General features: G+C 43.2%; 1 protein-coding gene across 2 annotated transcripts in view; it reads right to left on the minus strand.

Annotated features, from left to right (window-relative positions):
• The window catches only part of ASTN1 (astrotactin 1), a 499082-nt gene that overhangs the window by 231350 nt on the left and 243581 nt on the right, over positions 1-24151 (minus strand). For both annotated transcript variants that reach the window (XM_044301692.1, XM_044301691.1), the window contains exon 2: positions 21748-21935. In XM_044301692.1, coding sequence (XP_044157627.1) covers positions 21748-21935 — 188 coding nt within the window. The remainder of the gene's footprint in view (positions 1-21747; positions 21936-24151) is intronic.

A 24151-nucleotide genomic window follows, 5' to 3' on the forward strand; every position in this document is an offset into this window, starting at 1 on the left:
TTCTTAATTGCTTATGGTGAGTTTTGCCCAAGGAAAATAATTTTTCAAGCATACACCCCAAGACCCAAGTAGAACGTTTGTTGAAAAGTATTTCTATTTAGCCATTTGCTACTGCCAAAGTGCTAAGACTTAATTTTTCCCCATTAAGATGCATTAATATTCTACAAAGAAGGGAATGGGACAAAGTGACATAATATTATTCTAAGCAAACAAAGACTTAGTCCCAAAGACAGTGGGGTTGAGAGAGACAAAGTGAGCGGCATTCACTAATATAAGGACCTGGAGACATGTTGACAGCTCATTGCTTCTGTCCTAATTATTCACATAATATATTAAGATGTGAGCTGGGAGTGTGATGGATGGTAGGGGAAAGAGAATGTGGAGAGGGGAATTCAGACAGCTTGTTATCAAAATTAATTATCCAAGAAATAAATATCCACTGAGATCACCTAGAAGAGAGTGACGGGGGGATCTTCCAGTTTCAGAAGGAATAAGAAAAGTCACTTGGAAACCCCTAGGCTCTGACCTCTTCTGTAAATGACAATACTCGATGTCCCAATTTATTATATGCAAGAGAGTCTACAGGGCATGCATCCATCATACACTTCACTGTTAGAAGATTATTGAAGATTATTAATGTCATTAGTGCCTTCGCCCACTCGGAGAAAATGCCGCAATGACTTTAGATGAGGACTGTGGAAGTTGGGAGACTGGCGGTGACTATAAACAGCACACAAAAATAATAAAATTATAAATATATGCTGTGTATAAATGTATACATTAAATAGAAGCTTAACTATGACTATTGCAGTTATCGCTAGAAGGCTGTTCATTTTTCTGAGGACTCCTCTTTATGACATCCAAGTGCCCTTATAGGACAGGACATGGGTTGTCCTGATGGGACAATTGCTTTAATTTTTGTATTAAACATTGCCAGAATTTTTAAATAATTATTCCACTTAATTATGTAAGTATGATAAGTCAGCATTTGAAGTAGCCAATGAAAAAATTGTAAAAATAATTATTACCTCCACACATACACCTCCCATCGCACATATGTACTGCCACCCCATTTACTCTCTATGGGACTGATAAAGACAGTAGATCATGGTGTTCAGTAGAGATGAGCGAATTTCTCAAAAATTCGATTCAGCCGGTTCGCCGAATTTTCAGAAAAAGTTTGCTTCGTCCGAATATATCCGCGATGAATCGTGATAAAAAACTGCTATTTCCGGGCTGCATAGAGCCTTTATTCTGGTGTAGAACACTGTGCCTTGCAGTAACACACATGGGGAGTGTGCTGGGGTAGTGAAATAATACTGTGAGTCCGTATGACATGCAGATGACAGACATCGCTATTAGAATCACTGCACACTTTAGTTATTCGGTCAGTTTTGGCCCTGTGACTGACCAAATAGGTAAAGTACAAACCGGATTCCCAAAAAGTTGGGACACTATACAAATCGTGAATAAAAACTGAATGCAATGATGTGGAGGTGCCAACTTCTAATATTTTATTCAGAATAGAACACAAATCACGGAACAAAAGTTTAAACTGAGAAAATGTACAATTTTAAGGGAAAAATATGTTGAATCAGAATTTCATGGTGTCAACAAATCCCCAAAAAGTTGGGACAAGGCCATTTCCACCACTGTGTGGCATCTCCCCTTCTACTTACAACACTCAACAGACGTCTGGGGACCGAGGAGACCAGTTTCTCAAGTTTAGAAATAGGAATGCTCTCCCATTCTTATCTAAAACAGGCCTCTAACTGTTCAATCGACTTGGGCCTTCTTTGTTGTACCTTCCTCTTTATGATGCGCCAAATGTTCTCTATAGGTGAAAGATCTGGACTGCAGACTGGCCATTTCAGTACCCGGATCCTTCTTCTACGCAGCCATGATGTTGTGATTGATGCAGAATGTGGTCTGGCATTATCTTGTTGAAAAATGCAGGGTCTTCCCTGAAAGAGATGACCTCTGGATGGGAGCATATGTTGTTCTAGAACCTGAATATATTTTTCTGCATTGATGGTGCCTTTCCAGACATGCAAGCTGCCCATGCCACACGCACTCATGCAACCCCATACCATCAGAGATGCAGGCTTCTGAACTGAGCGTTGATAACAACTTGGGTTGTCCTTGTCCTCTTTGGTCTGAATGACATGGTGTCACAGATTTCCAAAAAGAACTTCGAATCGTGACTCGTCTGACCACAGAACAGTCTTCCATTTTGCCACACTCCATTTTAAATGATCCCTGGCCCAGTGAAAACGCCTGAGCTTGTGGATCTTGCTTAGAAATGGCTTCTTCTTTGCACTGTAGAGTTTCAGCTGGCAATGGCGGATGGCACGGTGGATTGTGTTCACTGACAATGGTTTCTGGAAGTAATCCTGAGCCCATTATGTGATTTCCTTTACAGTAGCATTCCTGTTTGTGGTGCAGTGTCGTTTAAGGGCCCGGAGGTCACGGGCATCCAGTATGGTTTTATGGCCTTGACCCTTACGCACAGAGATTGTTCCAGATTCTCTGAATCTTCGGATGATGTTATGCACAGTTGATGATGATAGATGCAAAGTCTTTGCATGTTTTCGCTGGGTAACACCTTTCTAATATTGCTCCACTATCTTTCTGCGCAACATTGTGGGAATTGGTGATCCTCTATCCATCTTGGCTTCTGAGAGACACTGCCACTCTGAGAAGCTCTTTTTATACCCAATCATGTTGCCAATTGACCTAATTAGTGTTAAATGGTCTTCCAGCTCTTCGTTATGCTCAAATTTACTTTTTCCAGCCTCTTATTGCTACTTGTCCCAACTTTTTGGGGATTTGTTGACACCGTGAAAATTTGAATCAACGTTTTTTTCCTTTAAAATGATACATTTACTCGGATTAAACGTTTGATCTGTCATCTACGTTCTATTACAAATAAAATATTGAAATTTGCCATCTCCACATCATTGCATTCAGTTTTTATTCACAATCTGTTTAGTGTCCCAACTTTTTGGGAATCCGGTTTGTATGAACTCAGCCTTACAGGTGGATGTTAGTCCCAAGAAGAAGCACACTTTTTTTACAGCCTCATCATGATTCCACATACAGTACAGACCAAAAGTTTGGACACACCTTCTCATTCAAATAGTTTTCTTTATTTTCATGACTATGAAAATTGTAGATTCACACTGAAGGCATCAAAACTATGAATTAACACATGTGGAATTATATACATAACCAAAAAGTGTGAAACAACTGAAAATATGTCATATTCTAGGTTCTTCAAAGAAGCCACCTTTTGCTTTGATTACTGCTTTGCACACTCTTGGCATTCTCTTGATGAGCTTCAAGAGGTAGTCGCCTGAAATGGTTTTCACTTCACAGGTGGGCCCTGTCAGGTTTAATAAGTGGTATTTCTTGCCTTATAAATTGGGTTGGGACCATCAGTTGTGTTGTGAAGAAGTCAGGTGGATTCACAGCTGATAGTCCTACTGAATAGACTGTAAGAATTTGTATTATGGCAAGAAAAAAGCAGCTAAGTAAAGAAAAACTAGTGGCCATCGTTACTTTAAGAAATTAAGGTCAGTCAGTCCGAAAAATTGGGAAAACTTTGAAAGTGTCCCCAAGTGCAGTCACAAAAACCATCAGGCGCTACAAAGAAACTGGCTCACATGCGGACCGCCCCAGGAAAGGAAGACCAAGAGTCACCTCTGCTACAGAGGATGAGTTCATCCGAGTCACCAGCCTCAGAAATCGCAGGTTAACAGCAGCTCAGATTAGAGACCAGGTCAATGCCACACAGAGTTCTAGCAGCAGACACATCTCTAGAACAACTGTTAACAGGAGACTGTGTGAATCAGGCCTTCATGGTAGAATATCTGCTAGGAAACCACTGCTAAGGACAGACGACAAGCAGAAGAGACTTGTTTGGGCTAAAGAACACAATAAATGGACATTAGACCAGTGGAAATCTGTGCTTTGGTCTGATGAGTCCAAATTTGAGATCTTTGGTTCCAACCACCGTGTCTTTGTGCGACGCATAAAAGGTGTACGGATGGACTCTACATGCCTGGTTCCCACCGTGAAGCATGGAAGAGGAGGTGTGATGGTGTGGGGGTGCTTTGCTGGTGACACTGTTGGGGATTTATTCAAAATTGAAGGCATACTGAACCAGCATGGCTACCACAGCATCTTGCAGCAGCATGCTATTCCATCTGGTTTGCGTTTAGTTGGACCATCATTTATTTTTCAACAGGACAATGACCCCAAACACACCCTCAGGCTGTGTAAGGGCTATCTGACCATGAAGGAGAGTGATGGGGTGCTGCGCCAGATGACCTGGCCTCCACAGTCACTGGACCTGAACCCAATCGAGATGGTTTGGGGTGAGCTGGACCGCAGAGTTAAGGCAAAAGGGCCAACAAGTACTAAGCATCTCTGGGAACTCCTTCAAGACTGTTGGAAGACCATTTCAGGTGACTACCTCTTGAAGCTCATCAAGAGAATGCCAAGTAATGCAAAGCAGTAATCAAAGCAAAAGGTGGGTACTTAGAAGAACCTAGACAATGACATATTTTCAGTTGTTTCACACTTTTGTGTTATGTACAGTACAGACCAAAATTTTGGACACACCTTCTCATTCAAAGAGTTTTCTTTATTTTCATGACTATGAAAATTGTAGATTCACACTCAATGCATCAAAACTATGAATTAACACATGTGGAATTATATACATAACAAAAAAGTGTGAAACAACTGAAAATATGTCATATTCTAGGTTCTTCAAAGAAAAATAAAGGTGGCTACATTAAAGAACCTAGAATATGACATATTTTCAGTTGTTTCACACTTTTTTGTTATGTATATAATTCCACGTGTGTTAATTCATAGTTTTGATGCCTTCAGTGTGAATCTACAATTTTCATAGTCATGAAAATAAAGAAAACTCTTTGAATGAGAAGGTGTGTCCAAAATTTTGGTCTGTACTGTAGATGTCTACAGAATCTGTTCTATTAAACGCTTATACAAGTAGAGCCCCCCGACAGAGTGGAGAGGGTGTCAGTAGTAAGTTTGTGTTGAAATCACAGATTATTTTGCCCTTCCTCTGATCCGTCAGAACAATAACCCCCAAAAAACGGATCCTGTCTGTGGAGCATATGCCTTCACTCGGTCAGCATTTGCTCAGTAATCCATGAGTATTAGTAATGCAAAAAAAAAAAGGAATTGATCTAAAACAGAGATGACATGTGAATGGAATATTTGCATGTCTTCTGTGTTTTGTACCCACTCCTGCTTTTGGCTACCAAATCATAAGCCAATTCTGATGCGATCAGACAGGCCTTACAGCTGCTACACAGACAGGATCGATCCGTTGTACGTCTCATTTTTCCTTTCTTCTGACCGATCAGAAGAAAGGTCAAATAAATGTTGATTTCAAGAAGGCCAAACAAGGACAATAGCAACCCCATCATAGAGTGGGGAGGGTGGTAACAGCATGAGAAGTCCAAAGAGTGGCCCTATGATATAGTGGTGAGGTGGAAGCAGCATGAGGAGACCACTAAGTGGCACAATGACAGGGTCTGGAGGTGGCGGCAGCATCAGGAGGCTACAGAGTGGCACAATGACAAAGTGTGGAGGTGACAGTAGCAGTATGATTAGGCCACAGAGTGGGACAGTGACATAATGTGGAGATGGCAGCATCAGGAAGCCACAGAGTGGCAAGGTGACATAATGTGGAGATTGTGCCGGCATACATACATAATTCCTCTGGGTAGCCATCTTATATGCTTCTGGCATATGTATAAAAAACTGTGAACTCTCATCTTCCCGAAGCCTGGGTCACCTATGATATAGATGGACACTTTTATTACCACTACTCTTTGAGGCCGGCTATAAAAGGTCATAAAGGCTCTACCAGGCCCAGCTCATCCTGTTCTTTAAGATAAGATCAGCTCGCTGTAAAGCCTGGCTGGAGCGTGACGTCATTAATTTCCAGGTCTGGTTTGAGGAGAGCTAATAGCCCTTAATTAGCTCTGGGCATAAAACCAGTCCACTTTCATATTTCATTTATGAATCAACTTATGCCCTTTCTGACACCAGATCCAGGCTCTATAGAGTATTGTGGTTAATTGGGTATCAAATATGACTAGAGGATGTGATTCCGTAGCTGACCTATGGGTGGTAGAAGAACTACAGGTCCCAGCATTACCGTGTGTGGTCTCATTCTGTATGTAAATAAATAAGGATCGCAAATATGTATTCTGTATAAAAATATGCCGATGTATCAAGGAGATACGAGCTTAAGTATAATCCTCATTGTAGGAACTGAACTTTGATGGGGTCATGAAACACTTGGAGGCCAATCCCTAAGTTTCACAGTCACTCTGCTGCCATTGCCTGACAGGAGTAAGTCTCCTGCCCATGGGAGAGTTCATAAAAATCCATGCACAAGGACAGAGGAGAGAGACCCATGGAACATCACCAGACACTTAATTGGACATTGACGGCATATCCCTGTATCAGAAGAACTTTGAGGGTCTCCCCTGATACATACTGAAAAGGGGTTTGCAAGGATTCAAAAAGGACATATGAACGACCATCTGAAACCCTCCAGAGAAACTAAGTATTCTTTCATCTTTTTCCCTTTCATTTGAACTGTTGTGATTATTTATATTGTTATTATTATTCTGTAGAGTTATAGTCATTTTCATTAGATTTGTATGCACTGCTTTTTACCTCTTATTAAAGATTATAAAATCTAAATAGCCAGGTCTTCCATATTCTAAGCTGCTGAACAACGTACCTTGCCTTTGAAGAGACGTTACCAGGTAGTTAGTTAAATTGCATTTAGGAATTGTAGCTGGGGGTGATTGACTGCGGTTGGTCAGTAAGTGATATCCGGTTCATCCACTGATCTGTGTGATAGTGAATGACCCGGATAGTCGGCTCGTGGACCGGGAACCCACGTGGTGGCAGTTACCGAAGTGTAGTGGGGGGTGTTAGCCGAATGGTAATACCCCGGTCACGTGAGGTCTCTGTGTGTGCGCAGACTCCGTCACAGACCACTACGTCACAGCTGTGGGATCCGGAGCGATCGGATCCATAGTTCGTGACAGAGATGGCATCAACAGCATCATGATACCAACGAGTGGCAAGGTTACATAGTATGGACATGGCAGCATCAGGAGGCCACAAAGTGGCACGGTGATATAGTGTGGAGATGGCAGCATCAGGAGGCCACAGAGTGGCATGGTGACATAGAGTGGACATGGCAGCAGCAGCATGACACCACAGAGTGGCACGGTGACAGTGTGGAGATGGAAGATCTAATCTGATGCATCAGGCATTGGTGGGTGGAAATCCTGGCTGATCCACGCCTGATTCATCTTGACAAAAGTAAGTCTCTACACATTTTGGATGAACAGAGTTCTTCTTGGGGTAACTATGGCCCCTGCTGCACTAAACACCCGCTCTGATGCCACACTACTGGCCAGGCAGGACAGCTTTTCCAGGGCAAACTCGACCAGTTGCGGCCACAAATCCAGTTTGGCTGCCCAGTATTCCAGCGGATCTTCTATGATGGCTGGCAGGGTGCTGTCAAAGTATGCCACCACCTGCTGGTTCAGGTCCTGCTCCAGGTCTACCTGCTGCTGCAGGTGAGTAGTTTCTTCACTATGCGGGTGAAGAAATCTGCTCATCAGCGACTCTACACTCAGGCTGCTGGTGCTGCTGTCACTTGCTATAAAGTCAAAGTTCCAGCCAACCAATCAAGAACCGCTGGGTTGCTGGTCAAGACACGACCGCTAGCTGACATGTGGACCTAAGGCCTCGGGAAGAAACTCCTGCTGCCACGCCCCCTTACTCTGCTGTGACCTGTGCCTGCACCAGAATCATTTACGCCTCTGACACAACATTTCCAGGCCCAGTAATTTGGAAAGTTGCGCATTTAGTGCTATGGCCTGTGGGTGGGTGGGTGGGTGGCTGGGCATTTATGTTGGCGGTCAAATGCCTGGGGTAAGGACATTTGTACACTGCGCTGGGACATGGAAGTGGATGTGGTCGCTGATGGTGCTTGTGAAGGTCCAGGTGCAGAGTGGGATGCATCTGGGCAGGTGCCTTCGACAGGGGATTGGCCAGCACGTAACACAGGGGAAGAGGAGGCAGTGGTGTGACCCACAGACACAGATTGTGGACCCAGGCATTCTTCCCACTTATTACGGTGCTTGTATGCCATGTGGCGGATCATGCTGGTGCTGGTGTTCACGCCCCGGCTCATTTTCATATGGCACAGGTTGCAAACTACTATTCTTTTGTCGTCCACACTTTCCTCAAAAAACCGCCAGACTGCGGAACATCTACCCCCTGGCAAGGGAAATTTCTGCATGGGGTTGCTCCGTGAAACAGTTTCAGGCTGGTGTGGCCTGCCTTCACACTTTTGCCACCCCACTGCCTCTTCCTGCCTGTTGCGGTGCTGAAGATCCCTCCCCCTCTGTACTGCTGTCCTTGCTCGGCTTTCCACCTTCCTAGGTTGGGTCAGTGACTTTATCGTCCACCACCTCCTCTTATGCTGATCATCCTCCTGATTTGTTGACCTAACCACAACCTCAGTAATTGACAACTGTGTCTCATCCTCTTCATCAACCTCTTCAGACAGTAATTGCGGTAGACTCATTGACAACTGTGTCTCATCATCATCCACCTCATTACACACTAATTGCCGTTCCACACCGTCATGTTCTTGTGACTGTGGATGTTCAAGAGGTTGGGAATCAGGGCACAAGTTCTCATGTCCATCTTCAAGCGTGCTTGGCGAGAGGGCCAAATCAAGTAATGGAAAGAGGCGATGAAAAGAGGTCCTCGGAATATCCAAGTGTGGGATCACTTGTTTGGCCACACTGTAAATGGTGGGAGGAAGGAGGATCAGGGTGAGTATTGTGTTGACCAGACTCATGGCTACTGAGACTGGACTTGGTGGAAGACAGGGTGGTGCTTAACCGACTGGAAGCATTATCTGCTGTAATCCAACCGACCACCTGGTTGCACTGGTCTGACTTCAAGAGTGGTGTCCTGCGCCACCCTGCAAACTGGAACATGAAGCTAGGTATCGTTGATGATTGTTTTCTTGTGCTCTGGCACCATGCACAGTTTCTCTGCGCCCAGGGCCACAGCCTCTGCGTGCACCATCAGCATCACAGACACTTCCCCGTCCCCTACTGCTCATCTTCTTCATTTTAAATGTGATATATGCTTGAAGGTATGTCACACGTACAGTAGCGTAGGATTTGGAAATGTATGTGCAAAAAAATTTACAAAGGTATTTGTGATGAGGAAAAGTTACAGGACAGGTACCACAGGTAATGTCACAGTTCGCAGTGTCTATGGAAAAAGTGTACTGGATAATGCGCACACTTCAAAGAGGAGATGTGGCGCAGATAATTTAAGTGCTCGCAGCGGACACCGTCAATGGAAATAGTGCATTGGATGTCACTGATATTTTAGGGATGCGTACACTTTAAACATGAGATGTGGCGCGGATAATTTAAGTGTCCGTCATAATAGAAGTCTATGGTAATCATAACGGATCCATCTGTTTCCCATTATGCAAGACGGAAAACAAAGTCCTGTCGACAGAACTTTTTTTTCCATTCTGCATAACGGATCCGTTATGATTCCCATAAACTTCTATTATGATGGAAAGCAAAACGGAATGCCTTTTAAAGGCTTCCATTTTGCATTCCGTCATAATACAAGTCTATAGGCAGCATGACGGATCTGTCCTGGTTTCCGTTATGCATGACTGGACTCCTGCATAATGGAAACCAGGACGGATCCGTTATGCTGCCCATAGACTTGTATTATGAAGTATCAAAATAGAATGCCTCTTAAAGGCTTCCTTTTTGACTTCCGTCTTATGGATTATTTTTCGTTATAACCATGTTTTAACGGAAAACAAAAACGGAATCCCTAACGGTGATGTGAACCCGCCCTAAGCTAGCATCATGAATAGATTGCATTTTAAGCACTGGGTAGTACTTTTGGCCTATGTATTTTTTTTTATTAGTAGTAACTTTTTTTAAAATAGCATTTTGCTTAAATACCTTTTATTAGTATAAATACACATTTTTAGACACCGAAGGTTCTCAGTGTCATTGCATTCACCCTAAATCCTATTCTAACAACTTTTTCCAGTAGCTGCTTCCTGGCTAGGGCAATAACCTCGCCTCAACCTGTCCAATATATTACACCACCATTCTGTGAACAGGATTATGATATTAACTACTTCTGTAATAAGGCAATGTTCTTCATTCAAGTGTCAGGTAGACTCCCCCCCCCCCCCGAGGATGACTGTTCTCATAAAATGAGTGGTTTTTAATTCATTAGTTGTATCCTGCTGCAGACGTGTGTCAGGATACAGACTGCCAGGCACCCAATTAAAGTGGCAAATCTGGATAATTGCTATTGTTTGAATATCTCCTCTTGGAAGATAAAGACGGGGCCTCAACATTGCATTCAGCGGAATGTACATTTCAGGTGGGATAAAAGAGAAGAAGATTATAATTGTCTTCTTCTCACAGTTCCGACTGTTAACTGGGGCTAACTCCGCGTCTCATTAGGCAAAATCTAACAGGAACACCTAAAAGGACGTTGTGCGCATGAAATATGACTGGCATAGCTTGATCTGGGACGGCTTATGGAGAAGAGTGGGAAGCGGCTCTATCTTTCATCTCAAGTCAGCTGAAATGTTAGCTATCTATAAATACTAAAAAGCACAGAGAGAGGCTGGCAGGAGAGGTTCAAAGAGAAGCCGGTAATGACTGACTGGTGAGGAGATGTTCTCCTGCTTGTTTGTTGCATTGTCTAAAGATTTCTTAACAATCTTGCATAGAAAAAAATTCTGATTGTATTTGGTTTCCCACTTTTTTGGTCTTTTTTGGTTTAGTTTACGTGTTCGTGTCCTACAAAATGTAACCCCATCCAAAATGAATAATGGTTGTCCAACGGTAATTTATGAGGAAGACACACTTTGCTCAAAATCTACAGCTGGTCTAAATCAGGGGTGCACAACTTTTTTGATCCAAGGGCCACATTGTCAAGTACGATTAAACTTCAAGGGGTATTAAAATCTGAAACAGATATATGGGGCCAGATTTATCATTAGACTTACATCTTACTCCACTTTTACGTATGTCCAAAGTCACTTTTGGATGAGTCAGATTTATTAATGGTACTTTAATACTGTGATAAATGTGGTTTGACGGTAGCAGTTTATCCTTCAGTAAGCGGCTTTACAAAAGTCGCACGTCTTTGCAAAAAAGTTGCATGTTCTATTAAAAAGTCGCATAAGATAAGCATGGTCCTCACTAGAGTGAAATTGCACAATTTTTTGCGACTATTTTAAATTGTCGCAATAGTAAATCTTTCTAGAGATTCATTTACATAAGAAAACATGGCAGCTTTCAGAAAACTGGCAAGCATAGCGCAGAGCCAATAAAAGTCGCAACATTTTGCGCAGTTCTATCGATTGCGCAAAAATTTGTGAGTTTTTCACTCCATTATTTTGACTTGAGCTAATGATAAATCTGGCCCATAGGCTGTGTATGTCACAAATGACAGGTGGGGGTTCAACTCCTAGAACTTAAACTTTTTGAGACAATGGGGGTACCATTCTCTCTCAGTCAGCACTTTACAGAGGAAGAGTCGTGTTGACTACACAAAAGCTTTGCTATCTCCATTGTAGCCCCTATTCTAGATTTAGGGAGTAATGTACAGTATGCATCCCATCCATAGATTAATCATATGAACAGCACATACATGGACAGTCCTATGGGATGTCTGGCCTTTTCAGTGTTTTGCGGTCTGTTTTTCACGGATCCGTTGTTCCGTTTTTTTGTTTCCGTTGTGTTTCCGTTTCCGTTCCGTCTTTCCATATGGCATATACAGTATACAGATATTACATAGAAAAAATTGGGCTGGACATAACATTTTCAATAGATGGTTCCACAAAAACGGAACGGATACAGAAGACATGCGGATGCGTTTACGTATGTGTTCCATTTGTTTTGCGGACCTATTGACTTGAATGGAGCCACGGAATGTGATTTGTGGGCAATAATAGGACATGTTCTATCTTTCAACGGAACGGAAATAAGGAAACAGAATGCATACGGAGTACATTCCGTTTTTTTTGCGGAATCATTGAAATAAATAGTTCTGTATACTGAACGCAAAAAAAGGCCCGTAAACGGAAAAAAATTTAATGGTTGTGTGAAAGAGGCCTAACAGATATAGGAGAGTATTACTTTTTTATTTTATTAATACTATAAGGCCTCATGCACACGACCGTTGTGTGCATCCGTGGCCGTTGTGCCGTTTTCAGTTTTTTTTCGCGGACCCATTGACTTTCAATGGGTCCGTGGAAAAATCGGAAAATGCACCGTTTGGCAGCCGCATCCGTGATCCGTGTTTCCTGGCCGTGAAAAAAATATGACCTGTCCTATTTTTTTCACGGCCAACGGTTCACGGACCCATTCAAGTCAATGGGTCCGTGAAAAATCACGGATGCACACAATATTGTCATCCGCGTCCGTGATCTGTGTCCGTGATCCGTGTCCGTTTTTTCCTATCATTTCAATGGCAAACTTGACTTTGATTTTTTTTTCAATTTTCATGTCCGTGGATCCTCCAAAAAACAAGGAAGACCCACGGAGGAAAAAACGGTCACGGATCACGGACCTACGGACCCCGTTTTTGCAGACCTTAAAAAAAAACGGTCGTGTGCATGAGGCCTAAGGGCTTCACGACTGTAGGGGGGCACTAAACGGGCAGCACTACAGTAATTAGTGCACTAAGAGGGAATAACTACAGTTTAGGGACAGTAAGGCCTCTTTCACACGAGCGTGATGGATTGGTTCTGGATGCATTCAGAGTGCGATCAGTAAAACTCACACCATTTTGATGCGTTTTTCACGTGCCTGATAAAAAAACTGAAGGTTTACAAACAACATCTCTTAGCAACCGTGGATGCAATGCGTTTTTCACTGAAACCCCATTCACTTTTATGGGGCCAGGGCTTAATGAAACACACAGAATATAGAACATTATACGTTTTTCACGCAACGCAGAAGTGATGCGTGAAAAAAAAACGCATTGAAATTAATGGGTCAGGATTCACTGCACGTGCTGTGTGTTCACGTCATGCATTGCACCCACGCCGAAAACTTGCTTGTGTGAAAGGGGTCTAAGGAGGAGATATACAGTTTGGGGGCACTAAGGGGACATAACTACTGTGTAGGGCAGTAAGGGCACCACTAACTGGATACTGTAAAGTAAATTCTTACCTCCTCCTGTACAGAACTAGTAAGTGTATCATTTTCAGATTTTTTTACATGATGGGGTGGATGGGGGGGTGGATTCTATGGCCAGTGTGGGCTGTATTGACTAGCCTCGGGAAGGGGGTTGTGGGGAAGCTCCTTGGGAGGGGCCTGTTCAAAAATTTGCTATGGGGCCCAGTATTTTCTAGTTCTGCCCCTGTCTATGTAATTTAGGACAGGTCCTCAAGAGTGAGAGAAAAGGCTCTCTACTTTGATACTCTGGCCACCAGATGAGGATCCTAAACAGGAAATTGCCACCCTCTTCTGCCCCCATCAACTAGGGATTCTCCAGATGGGTATAAGAAAATGGGTTTTCTAAACTAGGGAACTCATTTAAGTCCACAAATCCTCTTCTCATGATATTATAATAAAAGGGTTCCTTGCCTTCTTTGGTTGTCCTCCCTCTATCTACAGTACGTCACAATAAAGTGGCTCTTAATGTTCTACAAGAACATATTCTGACCTGCAGCATCATTACATGATGTTAGTCAGAATTGTTGGCAACCGATAGGCAGGAAGACAGCTAAAATAGGTCTCTAATTTGGGTACAAGCTCTCCATAATCATCTAAATGCAACAGGAATAAAATAATAATATTGGTGTTAATTACACCTACAGTATACTGGATTTTATCTATAGTAGGTTCCGAATTGAATTAAACTCGAAGATGTTGTCCCATGAGGACAACCCCTTTTCAAAAAGAGGCCAGCAATCGGATGTTATCACAGGATACACAGTTTCTCTACAGCAGCACCTCTATGGCGTCCATATACCCAAGAAGTGCATATGGACAGGGCAAGGGTTGTCCTGATGGTGCTCCTAACATGAAACAGGTACAATGTCTTCCGTAGATCTGACTGATTTTACATCTGCTTCACTTCTCTCCATAAAAGTCTGTCTTTAGAAATGAATAAATATGTGTTACGACTGGAAATTACTGGTCACACCCATCCCCTCAATTTATCATGCACGATATATGGGGGATGTCACTTAGCAAAGTTACTTAGCATTGAACTGACATCTCAAGATCAGAGACCTGATCAACCTTTTTTATGGATATCCAGACTTTTATCACAGTTGACCTATTGCAGTATTCTTACATCATCCAGCTGCATTCTGAGTCTATAAGTATTGCACCAAGTTCCACTGACACTAAAGACCCAGCACTCCTTCACAAAGTTGGCATTAGACACTTAGGGGCACATTTATTAGGAAGGGCATTTTGGACGCTGGTCTCAATAAAGCCCCATAGCTGGCGGTGGATCCGCTGAAGCTATCAAGAGGCGCCAGCCTCTGCATAACTTCGGGGCATCCAGTGCCAGTTCTAAATGTAAGGCCTCTTTCACACGGGCGAGATTTCCGTGCGGGTGCCATGCGTGAGGTGAACGCATTGCACCCGCACTGAATCCGGACCCATTCATTTCTATGGGCCTGTGCACATGAGCGGTGATTTTCACATATCACTTGTGCACTGCGTGAAAATCGCAGCAAGCTCTATTTTGTGTGTTTTCCACGCAACGCAGGCCCCATAGAAGTGAATAGGGCTGCGTGAAAATCTCAAGCATCCGCAAGCAAGTGCGGATGCGGTGCGATTTTCATGCACGGTTGCTAGGAGACAATCGGGATGGGGACCCGATCTTTATTAATTTCCCTTATAACATGGTTATAAGGGAAAATAATAGCATTCTGAATACAGAATGCATAGTACAATAGGGCTGGAGGGGTTAAAAAAAAATAAAAAATATTTTACCTCACCTTAATCCACTTGTTCGCGCAGCCAGCATCTCTTCTGTCTTTTTCTGTGATGAAAAGGACCTTTGATGACGTCACTACGTTCATCACATGGTCAGTCACATGATCTTTTACCATGGTGATGTATCATGTGACGGACCATGTGATGAGCGTAGTGACGTCATCAAAGGTCCTTTTCATCACAGAAAAAGACAGAAGAGATGCCGGCTGCCCGAACAAGTGTATTAAGGTGAGTTAAAATATATATATATTTTTTTAACCCCTCCAGCCCTATTTTACTATGCATTCTGTATTCAGAATGCTATTATTTTCCCTTATAACCATGTTATAAGGGGAAATAATAACATCTACACAACCTTGAACCCAAACCTAAACTTCTGTGAAGAAGTTTGGTTTGGGTACCACAGTCGGTTTTTTATCACGCGCGTGCAAAACACATTGCACCCGCACGATAAAACTGAACGCAATTACAGTCAAAATTGCGTACCTACTCGCGTGAGTTTGCCGCAATGCGCCGGGACGCATCCGGACCTAATCTGGACACGCTCGTGTGAAAGAGGCTAAGGCAGCTTCTGCGCTGTCTTAGATTTAGACCATTTTCTACACCTAAAGCAGGCATAGAAAATGATGAATGAGACGGGCCTGCTGGCCCATCCCCTTCCCACACCACACCCACTATTTTAGACCTGGCGTGAGCAGGGCGAATTTGCAGATAGCGGCTATCTGTCCCTGAAATACTCCTAATTTAGGTGTTATCACAACCGGCGTGCCGATCACATACGTGACGCAAAGGGTGGGAAAAGGGAAGGCCCTGTCCAAGGGAGAGGGAAAGGTGGTGACCCCTAACTCACCTTGAGGCTGGCACCTGACTGCCCTGACGTCCCTAGACGGGTTCCTCACCCGTACGCCAATCACATGCCTAAACCCTGGCTTTCCCTAATATGAGCCCTAGGTAGTGAATAGGGCGGTGGGAACACTAGTCCGCACCACTAACACTAAAGGAAAACACCAAGAAGAGGACAGACAATACAGACAAACATATAATCCCAGGTGGGCGACAACAGGAGACAACAAAAAGCCCAACAGGGATCCGGAGGATAACACTCTGGAACAACAACCAGGATTCACAGCTCCAGTGGGTCAGTATAGAAGTCCAGGCAGGAAGCTCTATATCTGGCAACCAGAGAAGTGGGAGAGGGGAATATAAGGAGGTTGGGAGTGACAGACAAGGAACAGCTGAGGAGAAGAAGCTACGGATCCCTGAGTGAGACAAAAAGGATTGCAAGGCAAACACAGAAAGCTATCATTAAGAAGCAGCATGATCTTTAGACATAGAGCGCGCAGCCACCCGCTGCGACTTCCTGACCCCGGGTATAACGGAGTCAGACGTGGCTCTTAACACCCTCGTGACAGGTGTGTTTCAGATTAGTAAATGACCCCCTTGGTTCTTGCACCAACTCTCTCAACATTTATAACATAGAATGTGTCCAGGGTCACATGACAAGTGTAGGTCAAGTGTCTGGCTCCATACTTTAACTCTGGAGGCACTACACAACAATGGACCATACCATTCATGTACAGAGGCAGGGATTCAGCTCATTGTTCTATCCTCTTCCAGGGGTGTAGCTATAGGGAATGCAGAGGTAGCTGTCACTACCGGGCCCAGGAGCCTGAGGGGGCCCAAAGACCCTTGTGGTGTATAAGAAGACACCAGTATTATAGAAAGTGCATGCTGGTCAAGTTACACCTCTGGCTCAAGGGGGTGGCGTTTCAAATTTTGCCTCGGGCAACACGAAGGCTATGCGCTTGCTGCCCCTGGCCACAAAGCACTGAGGGGGGCCCCAAGCTGAACTCTTGCACCAGGGCCCATGAGCCATTAGCTACGCCCCTGTCCTCTTCATATACTTGAATTAAAGTGGTATTATACCTACTATAAATGAAAAAATAGAAGCTCTTTGCGCACATTTTTGATAAAACGTGTATTGGGCACAACATACGTTTGATCAAAAATTTGAGCAAAGAGCTGCTATTTTTTCATTTATAGTAGGTATAATACCACTTTAATTTAGAATGATCCCCATTTCTCAGTTCTATTGTTTGCATGTGAAATATTGTGCAGCCATGCTTTTATTAGTGACCATGAATGTGCTAGTCTAAATTTTCTTGTAGTAACTCTTCATATACTTGTCATCATCACCAATGCCTGTCCCCACTGAATTACAAGAAGTCCCCAGGAAATGTACTGTCAAACCAGGCACAATATCTTGTAGGGGTAACTCAGCTGACGGTAATGATACCTTTCAATTAGTGATCCGTTACTTCATACTTGAAGGAAAAGTACTTTTAGGGCTCGTGCACACAAACTTATTTTCTTTCCGCTTCCATTCCTTTTTTTTTTTTTACAGAACCATTCACTTCAATGGGTCTGCAAAAACAACGGAAGGTATTCCGTGTGCATTCCGTTTACGTTCCGCAAAAAAGTAGTGCATGCCCTATTATTGTCCGCAAATCACGGTCCGAGGCCCCTTTCAAATCAATGGGTCCCCAAAAAATACGGAACACATCCGTATGTCATCTGTATTTCATCCGTATTTTGCGGATCCATACTGTATAAAATGCTTTGCCCAGCCTATATTGCTCATGTGTTTGGTGATTAATAAGTTACTGTTTCTGTTTCCAATCCGCAAAAAAAGTATCAAATACGGAAACCATACGGATATGTTTTGTGCAATAACGGAGCGGAAGAGGACTTAAATCAGAGAAAAAAAAACCTCAGATGCGGAACAATGGATCCGTGAAAAACGGACTGCAAAACAACAATGGTCGTGTGCATGAGCCCTTAGGGTCCATTCACACGTCTGTAGTGTATTGCGGATCCACAAATACACCAGGCCGGCAACCCCCATAGAACTGCCTATTCTTGTCCGCGATTGCGGACAAGAGTAGGACATGTTCGGGTCTGCGCTCCGGAAATGCGGATGCGAAGCGCACATAGTGTGCTCTCCGCATCCATTCCTGCCCCATTGAGAATGAATGGGTCCGCACCCGTTCCCGATATTGCGTAACGGATGCGGACCCATTTGCGGACGTGTGAATGGACCCTAAATCCGTATGCAGATGAGCAGTTAAGTGCACTGAGGGCAGACCCAGGCCATTCTGTGCACCCTTGCTCCTCTTGCTTCCTCCACCAGCTCCTGCCCCTCGTTTTTGATTTACAGGGTCAGGCTCCTGCATAGTCATCATTCTTGGCGAGGGAGGGGCTGGTAGAGCAAGCAGGGGACGTAAGGTTGCACAAGGTGGTTGGGACCCACCCTTGGTGCACTTAGCTACTCATGTGCATATGGATTAAAAGTACTTTTCCTGCAGAATGAAAGAACAGGTCACTAAGTGAAAGGTGTCATCACTTTCAGCTGAGCTAGCTCTAACACAGCTTTCTGCCCGGTTTATCAGTGAATGTCCTTTTAATGTCAGCAAATCCCCTCTAATGAGTTTGTCTAGAATAGGATATGTTGGATTTCAGCATGCCCGATTCCTTGGTTCTTTCAGGAGTTAACTCACTGCCATACGGGGGATAAGAGTTGGCTGGTTGTTCCAATAATATCTGTCTTGTCTGCATGACCCACAGGGAAGGCTGTGGACACCTTTTGGGTATTTTTCTATTTTATTGCATGTATTTTTTGATCAACTTTGATCTGATTGCAATTGAGCTTAAATCAGCATCAGGAGATCACAGGAGCCACTGAACGGTCCGAACGATAGATTTCACACTGAATAGTATTCTGCAGCCTGCTTTGCATTGAAATACACACAGGCTGTAGGGCAAAGTGGGCTCAGAATTTTAACTAACTGCAAATCTTATTTTAAACCCAAAATAGAAAAAAGTAGAATCATTTCAAGAAATTTTCCTAAAAGGTGCCCATAGCCTTTAAAGGGCTTTTGTCACCCCCCAAAAGTCATATATTTTTTTTTATTAAAATCCTTATACTGCAATTTTTCTATATATAGTGCTCTTACCCTTTCGGTTGGCTAGTTTCTTTAAAAACGGCACTTTTATAATATGTAAATTACCTCTCTACCAGCAAGTAGGGCGGTTACTTGCTGGTAGCCGCCGCATCCTCCTTTCAAAAAAACGCCCCCTCTTGCTGCTGATTGACAGGGCCAGCGAGCGTTCTCCTCCTCCGGCTGGCCCTGTCTGCAATTCAAATCCCGCGCCTGCACCTCATTCGGCGCAGGCGCCCTGAGAGAAGGACACTCGCTTCCTCAGCACTTCCTCAGTGTGCCTGCGACGATGACGTCCTCTCTTTCGGGTTTAGAGGTGATGTCATCGGCGCAGGCGCACTGAGGGAGTGCTGAGGAAGCGAGCGTCCTTCTCTCAGAGCGCCTGCGCCGAATGAGGTGCAGGCGCGGGATTTGAATTGCAGACAGGGCCAGTCGGAGGAGGAGAGCGCTCGCTGGCCCTGTCAATCAGCAGGAGGAGGGGGCGTTTTTTGAAAGGAGGATGCGGCGGCTAGAAGCAAGTAACCGCCCTACTTGCTGGTAGAGAGGTCATTTACATATTATAAAAGTGCCATTTTTAAAGAAACTAGCCAACAGAAAAGGGTAAGAGCACTATATATAGAAAAATCTCAGTATAAGGATTTTAATTAGCCTAAAAAAAAAAAAATTACTTTTGGGGGTGACAGAAGCCCTTTAAAAATGACAGGCCTTCTTCTCTTCACATGTAAGCTATTATAGTCATAAAAAAAAAAAATATATATATTATGTTTTCAGTGCATTCATATTTCCCATATGCCCCTTTGTTGAATTAAAATGATAATTCAGTAAAATAAAAAAAAAGGAATTGTTTGGGATAAAAAGCCTCTCAGGTGAAAAGAATAAGTCCTGGGGCCTCCATGCATTTTCCAGAACACACTGGACATCAGAGGAAGCCATATAATAAATAATGTATAAGCGGAACAAACAAGGAGCACTTTACATTCTTCCTAAGAGTCAAAGCCAGAAGCAGAATACTGAAGATAAGGTGAAAAAAAAACTAAATAATACACACAAATGCTTTATAAAGCCAACACTGTGATGCAAGATCGATTTTGAACTGTCACAAAGTTATAAATGGCCTAAAAGTGAAGGCAGCTTAGATATTATGCTTCATATCTGTAAGGCTGGTTTGACATGGTCATAATATAGCTGCATTTTATTGTCTGTAGATAACAATCGACACGAGGGCACCCTTCTGAACCGAACATAGAGTCACAAAAAGGAGTTTGGGGTGTAAAGGATGTAATGCACCCAGACACTAAAACACATCTGTATTAGGCCTTATGCACACGACCGTGGTGTGTTTTGCGGTCCGCAAATCACGGATTTGCAAAACACGGACGGCGTCCGTGCACGTTACGCAGATTGCGGAACGGCACAGACAGCCTTCAATATAAATGCCTATTCTTGTCCGCAAAGCACGGACAAGAATATGACATGTTATATTTTTTTAGCGGGGCCACAGAACGGAGCAACAGATGCAGACAACACACAGAGTGCAGTCCGCATCTTTTGCGGCCTCATTGAAGTGAATAGGTCCGCATACGAGCCGCCAAAAAAGTGGCTCGGATGCGGACCAAAACAACGGCCGTGTGCATGAGGCCTTACAGTCATATTTATTAACTACTTGCATTTCCCATGTAAAAACAATTTTGGAGCATCTATTCTTATTACTCTATGACGTGTCATTCCTTAATTATTCCTGCTAGAAATGATGAATAAATTACCATCAGTTTGCAATGAAGGCCCAGCTTGGTGTTACCCGTTGGGGGGTGTCCTTGCACATTCTGATATTATCCAATCAGTACTGCCAGTGTCAGAGTCACGCCCTGCCCTGTGGGTGTTCTGAGGAGATCTGTCAGAGTTGCTGCACGTGACTCGATCTGACAGTTTGTTTTGTTGTGGGTTTGAACTGAATCCCACCTCCTCCCAGGTGTTGTTCTTTAGGTAATTGATGAGGCTATTTATTCCTCCCTATAGCCTTTGCGGGTTATAGTTCTGCCTTGTGTGAGCTCTGGAAGTTTGGTGGATCGTCTGCTCCAACACATCTCTAGAGAAGTCATTTTCCCTTTTGTGTCTGTTTTTACAAGTTTTTACAGTTGTTGAAGGAGCTGGGTGTCTCTTTCCTTCTTCCCTACAGCTGAGGGTTTGGTCCAGTGTGTTATAGTTTTAGGTTCGTGGGCATGTGCATATCTACCATCGAGACATGCACATGGGCATAGCAGCTTAGGGAAAGTGTTTTAGGGATTGCTAGGAGGTGACCCCTTTGTTCCCTAGCATTTGGGGCCTAGTCAGTTGTTTTGTTTGCCTTGTTGTGTTCTGTTTCCTTCCTTTATCTTACCTACTGTGCTGGTCAGATGTGCAGGGACACATCCCAGACTGGTGACAACCATCTGGACCTTCACTGGAAACTGCTAACAATCTGTTCATAAATTCTAGCAGAAATAATAACGGAAAGGCACAACATAGAGTCATAAGAATAGATGCTCCAGGATTGTTATTACATAGGAAATGCAATTAGTTACTAAAACAGACATGTCAGGAGAGGTGACTTCTCTTTAAGGATGTTGAAATTTTGATAAGTGACACTGACTTACCATGACTGAAATGTGCAGTATCCGTAATTCCTCTTCAGCTGCCTCGCCTTGAGGTTCTTCGGTGGCTTCCTGACCTGGCAAGTTTGATGAGCCATCCTGGTGATGAATATGGAAAAGAAGAGTCCCATTTTCAAGCCACTGCTGTCTCCAGCGAACAAGTGGGATATCATCTGTGTTTCCCGCAATTTCTGGAATAAAATACATCATAATTTGTAACTATTTTATTATTTTTGTATTTATTATCTATTATTTTATTACTTTGTACTATAATTTTTACATTTGTTGAGCTATAATGCTGTCATATTCCACGTTTTACAGACATTATCTAGTCAAAAATGGAAGAGAATAAGGTATCAAACAAATTAGTCATAGTGTTTTTGGGCATTCGGGTCATCACCTTTTTCACATTCGGAGTGCTGCCTATTCTTTGGATATACTATACTACAGGAAAGGTTGTCCACCTTTCCAGAAGATTTAGCACCCTAACTACCCGTACTTTTTTCCACTGTGCTGCTGTTACTTTTTTTATTTTTTTTTCTAAAAGTAGCCATATACCTGCAGTAGCTGTCAGGCCTGTAATATGGGCGCAGAGATGAGCTTATATCAGGCTTGCGTGAAATTGTCCTTAGAATTCTACTTTGCTTCTTGGAAGTGTTTGATCTTCAGAAACTGCACACTTTGGTAATGTGCTCTCTGCAGGAGACCTAAGCAGCATAACATGCAACATGAGCCATTCCCAGCGTCCCCCTCTCTATTCCATTTACACCAAAATATATATTTTTAAATTTAATTGCATGTCTGTTTGCATATTCCTGTTCCTCTGATATGCTTCCTAGAAATATAGGAACAAATTGACAACTGAGTGTTACCAATTTCTTAGTCAAAATGGCGTGTCCTCGCATAGTCTGTTACTAGCAGTCATTGCTGATTGGGCAATGTCATCATTTGTAGAGATAGCCCCCACCCCCAAATGGTAACACCTAGATGTCAACTTATTCATAAATTGCTAAGAGGAATACTCAAGAAATAGCACAACCTAGAGTTGTATGAAAATGCAATCCAGAATTGTCATACTACGGGGAATACAAGTGTTTACGAAGGGCTCATGCACACGACCATATGTATTTTGCATTCCTCAAAAAATACGGATGATGTCCGTGTGCATTCTGTATTTTGCGGAAGGGAACAGCTGGCCCCTAATAAAACAGTACTATCCTTGTCCGTAATACGGACAATAATAGGACATGTTCTATTTTTTTGCGGAAGGGAAATACGGACATACGGAAACGGAATGCACACAGAATAACTTCTGTTTTTTTTTTTTGCAGACCCATTGAAATGAAAGGTTCCGCACACGATCCGCAAAAAAACCCGGAACGGACACAGAAAAAAAATACGTTTGTGTGCATGAGCCCTAAGGAAGACAGGAGAGCTGACAGATCTTTCATATAGAGGAGCAAATCGCTTAAAATGTGATTCAGGTTCAATTTTGGGCCAGTTTGGTCAACTGATTTGACTTGGGTCCAAATAGATTCTACATGAATAAAAAGAGCTTCGATTATCCTAAAAATGTGTGTCTCACTGAGGTCTCCTAGATCTCAACTTTTTTCTTCCCTTTTTTATTTATTTATTTCTTTGTCTTTCAGTATATACAGTATTTATTTATTTATTATTGAAATTTTTTTTCCATCTGTAACATGGACAGAGTTTTCTGAACTTCTCAATTGTTATTTTGCATGCAGCAATCACCTCCTCTGTGTGAGAACCAGCGATCGCTACTGTGATCACTCTTCCCCACAGAGAATCATTGGGGCACATTTATTAAGACTGGTGTTTTAGACTCCAGTCTTAATAAGATCTATAGCTGGCGGTAGATCCTCCGGAGTTATGAAGAGGTGCCGGCCTCTACATAACTTCAGCGCATCCACCACGGTTTCTAAATGTAAGACATCTTCCTAGCTGTCTTACATTTAGACCATTTTCTACACCTAAGGCCTCATGCACACGATCGTTTTCCGGGTCCGCGGTTTGCAGAAAACGGCGCGGTCGTGTGCATGTAGCCTAAATCAGCCATAGAAAATGATAAATTAGATGCCGCCCTTCTCTGCCCACGCCAAGCCCCCTTTTGTAGACCTGGCATGAGCAGGGAAGAAGTCGCAGATTGTGCCGCACCATGGCTTGCGACAGAATCTGCGCCAGATAAACGTCACAAAAGTGGCGTCTATCTGGTCATGAATAAACCCCATTGTTTCTAGGCAGTCGGTCTCTTCACGTACGATCTGCTGCCCAGAAATGATATTTGTGAACTAGTGATGAGCAAAGTTATCAATTCAATTAAATAATTTGATTTGGCTGCTTCACCGAATTTCACAAAGAAATTAGATTCGTTACGAATTACTTCGTC

This window comes from Bufo gargarizans, chromosome 7 (assembly GCF_014858855.1).
Source record: "Bufo gargarizans isolate SCDJY-AF-19 chromosome 7, ASM1485885v1, whole genome shotgun sequence".
Taxonomy (NCBI): Eukaryota; Metazoa; Chordata; class Amphibia; order Anura; family Bufonidae; genus Bufo; species Bufo gargarizans.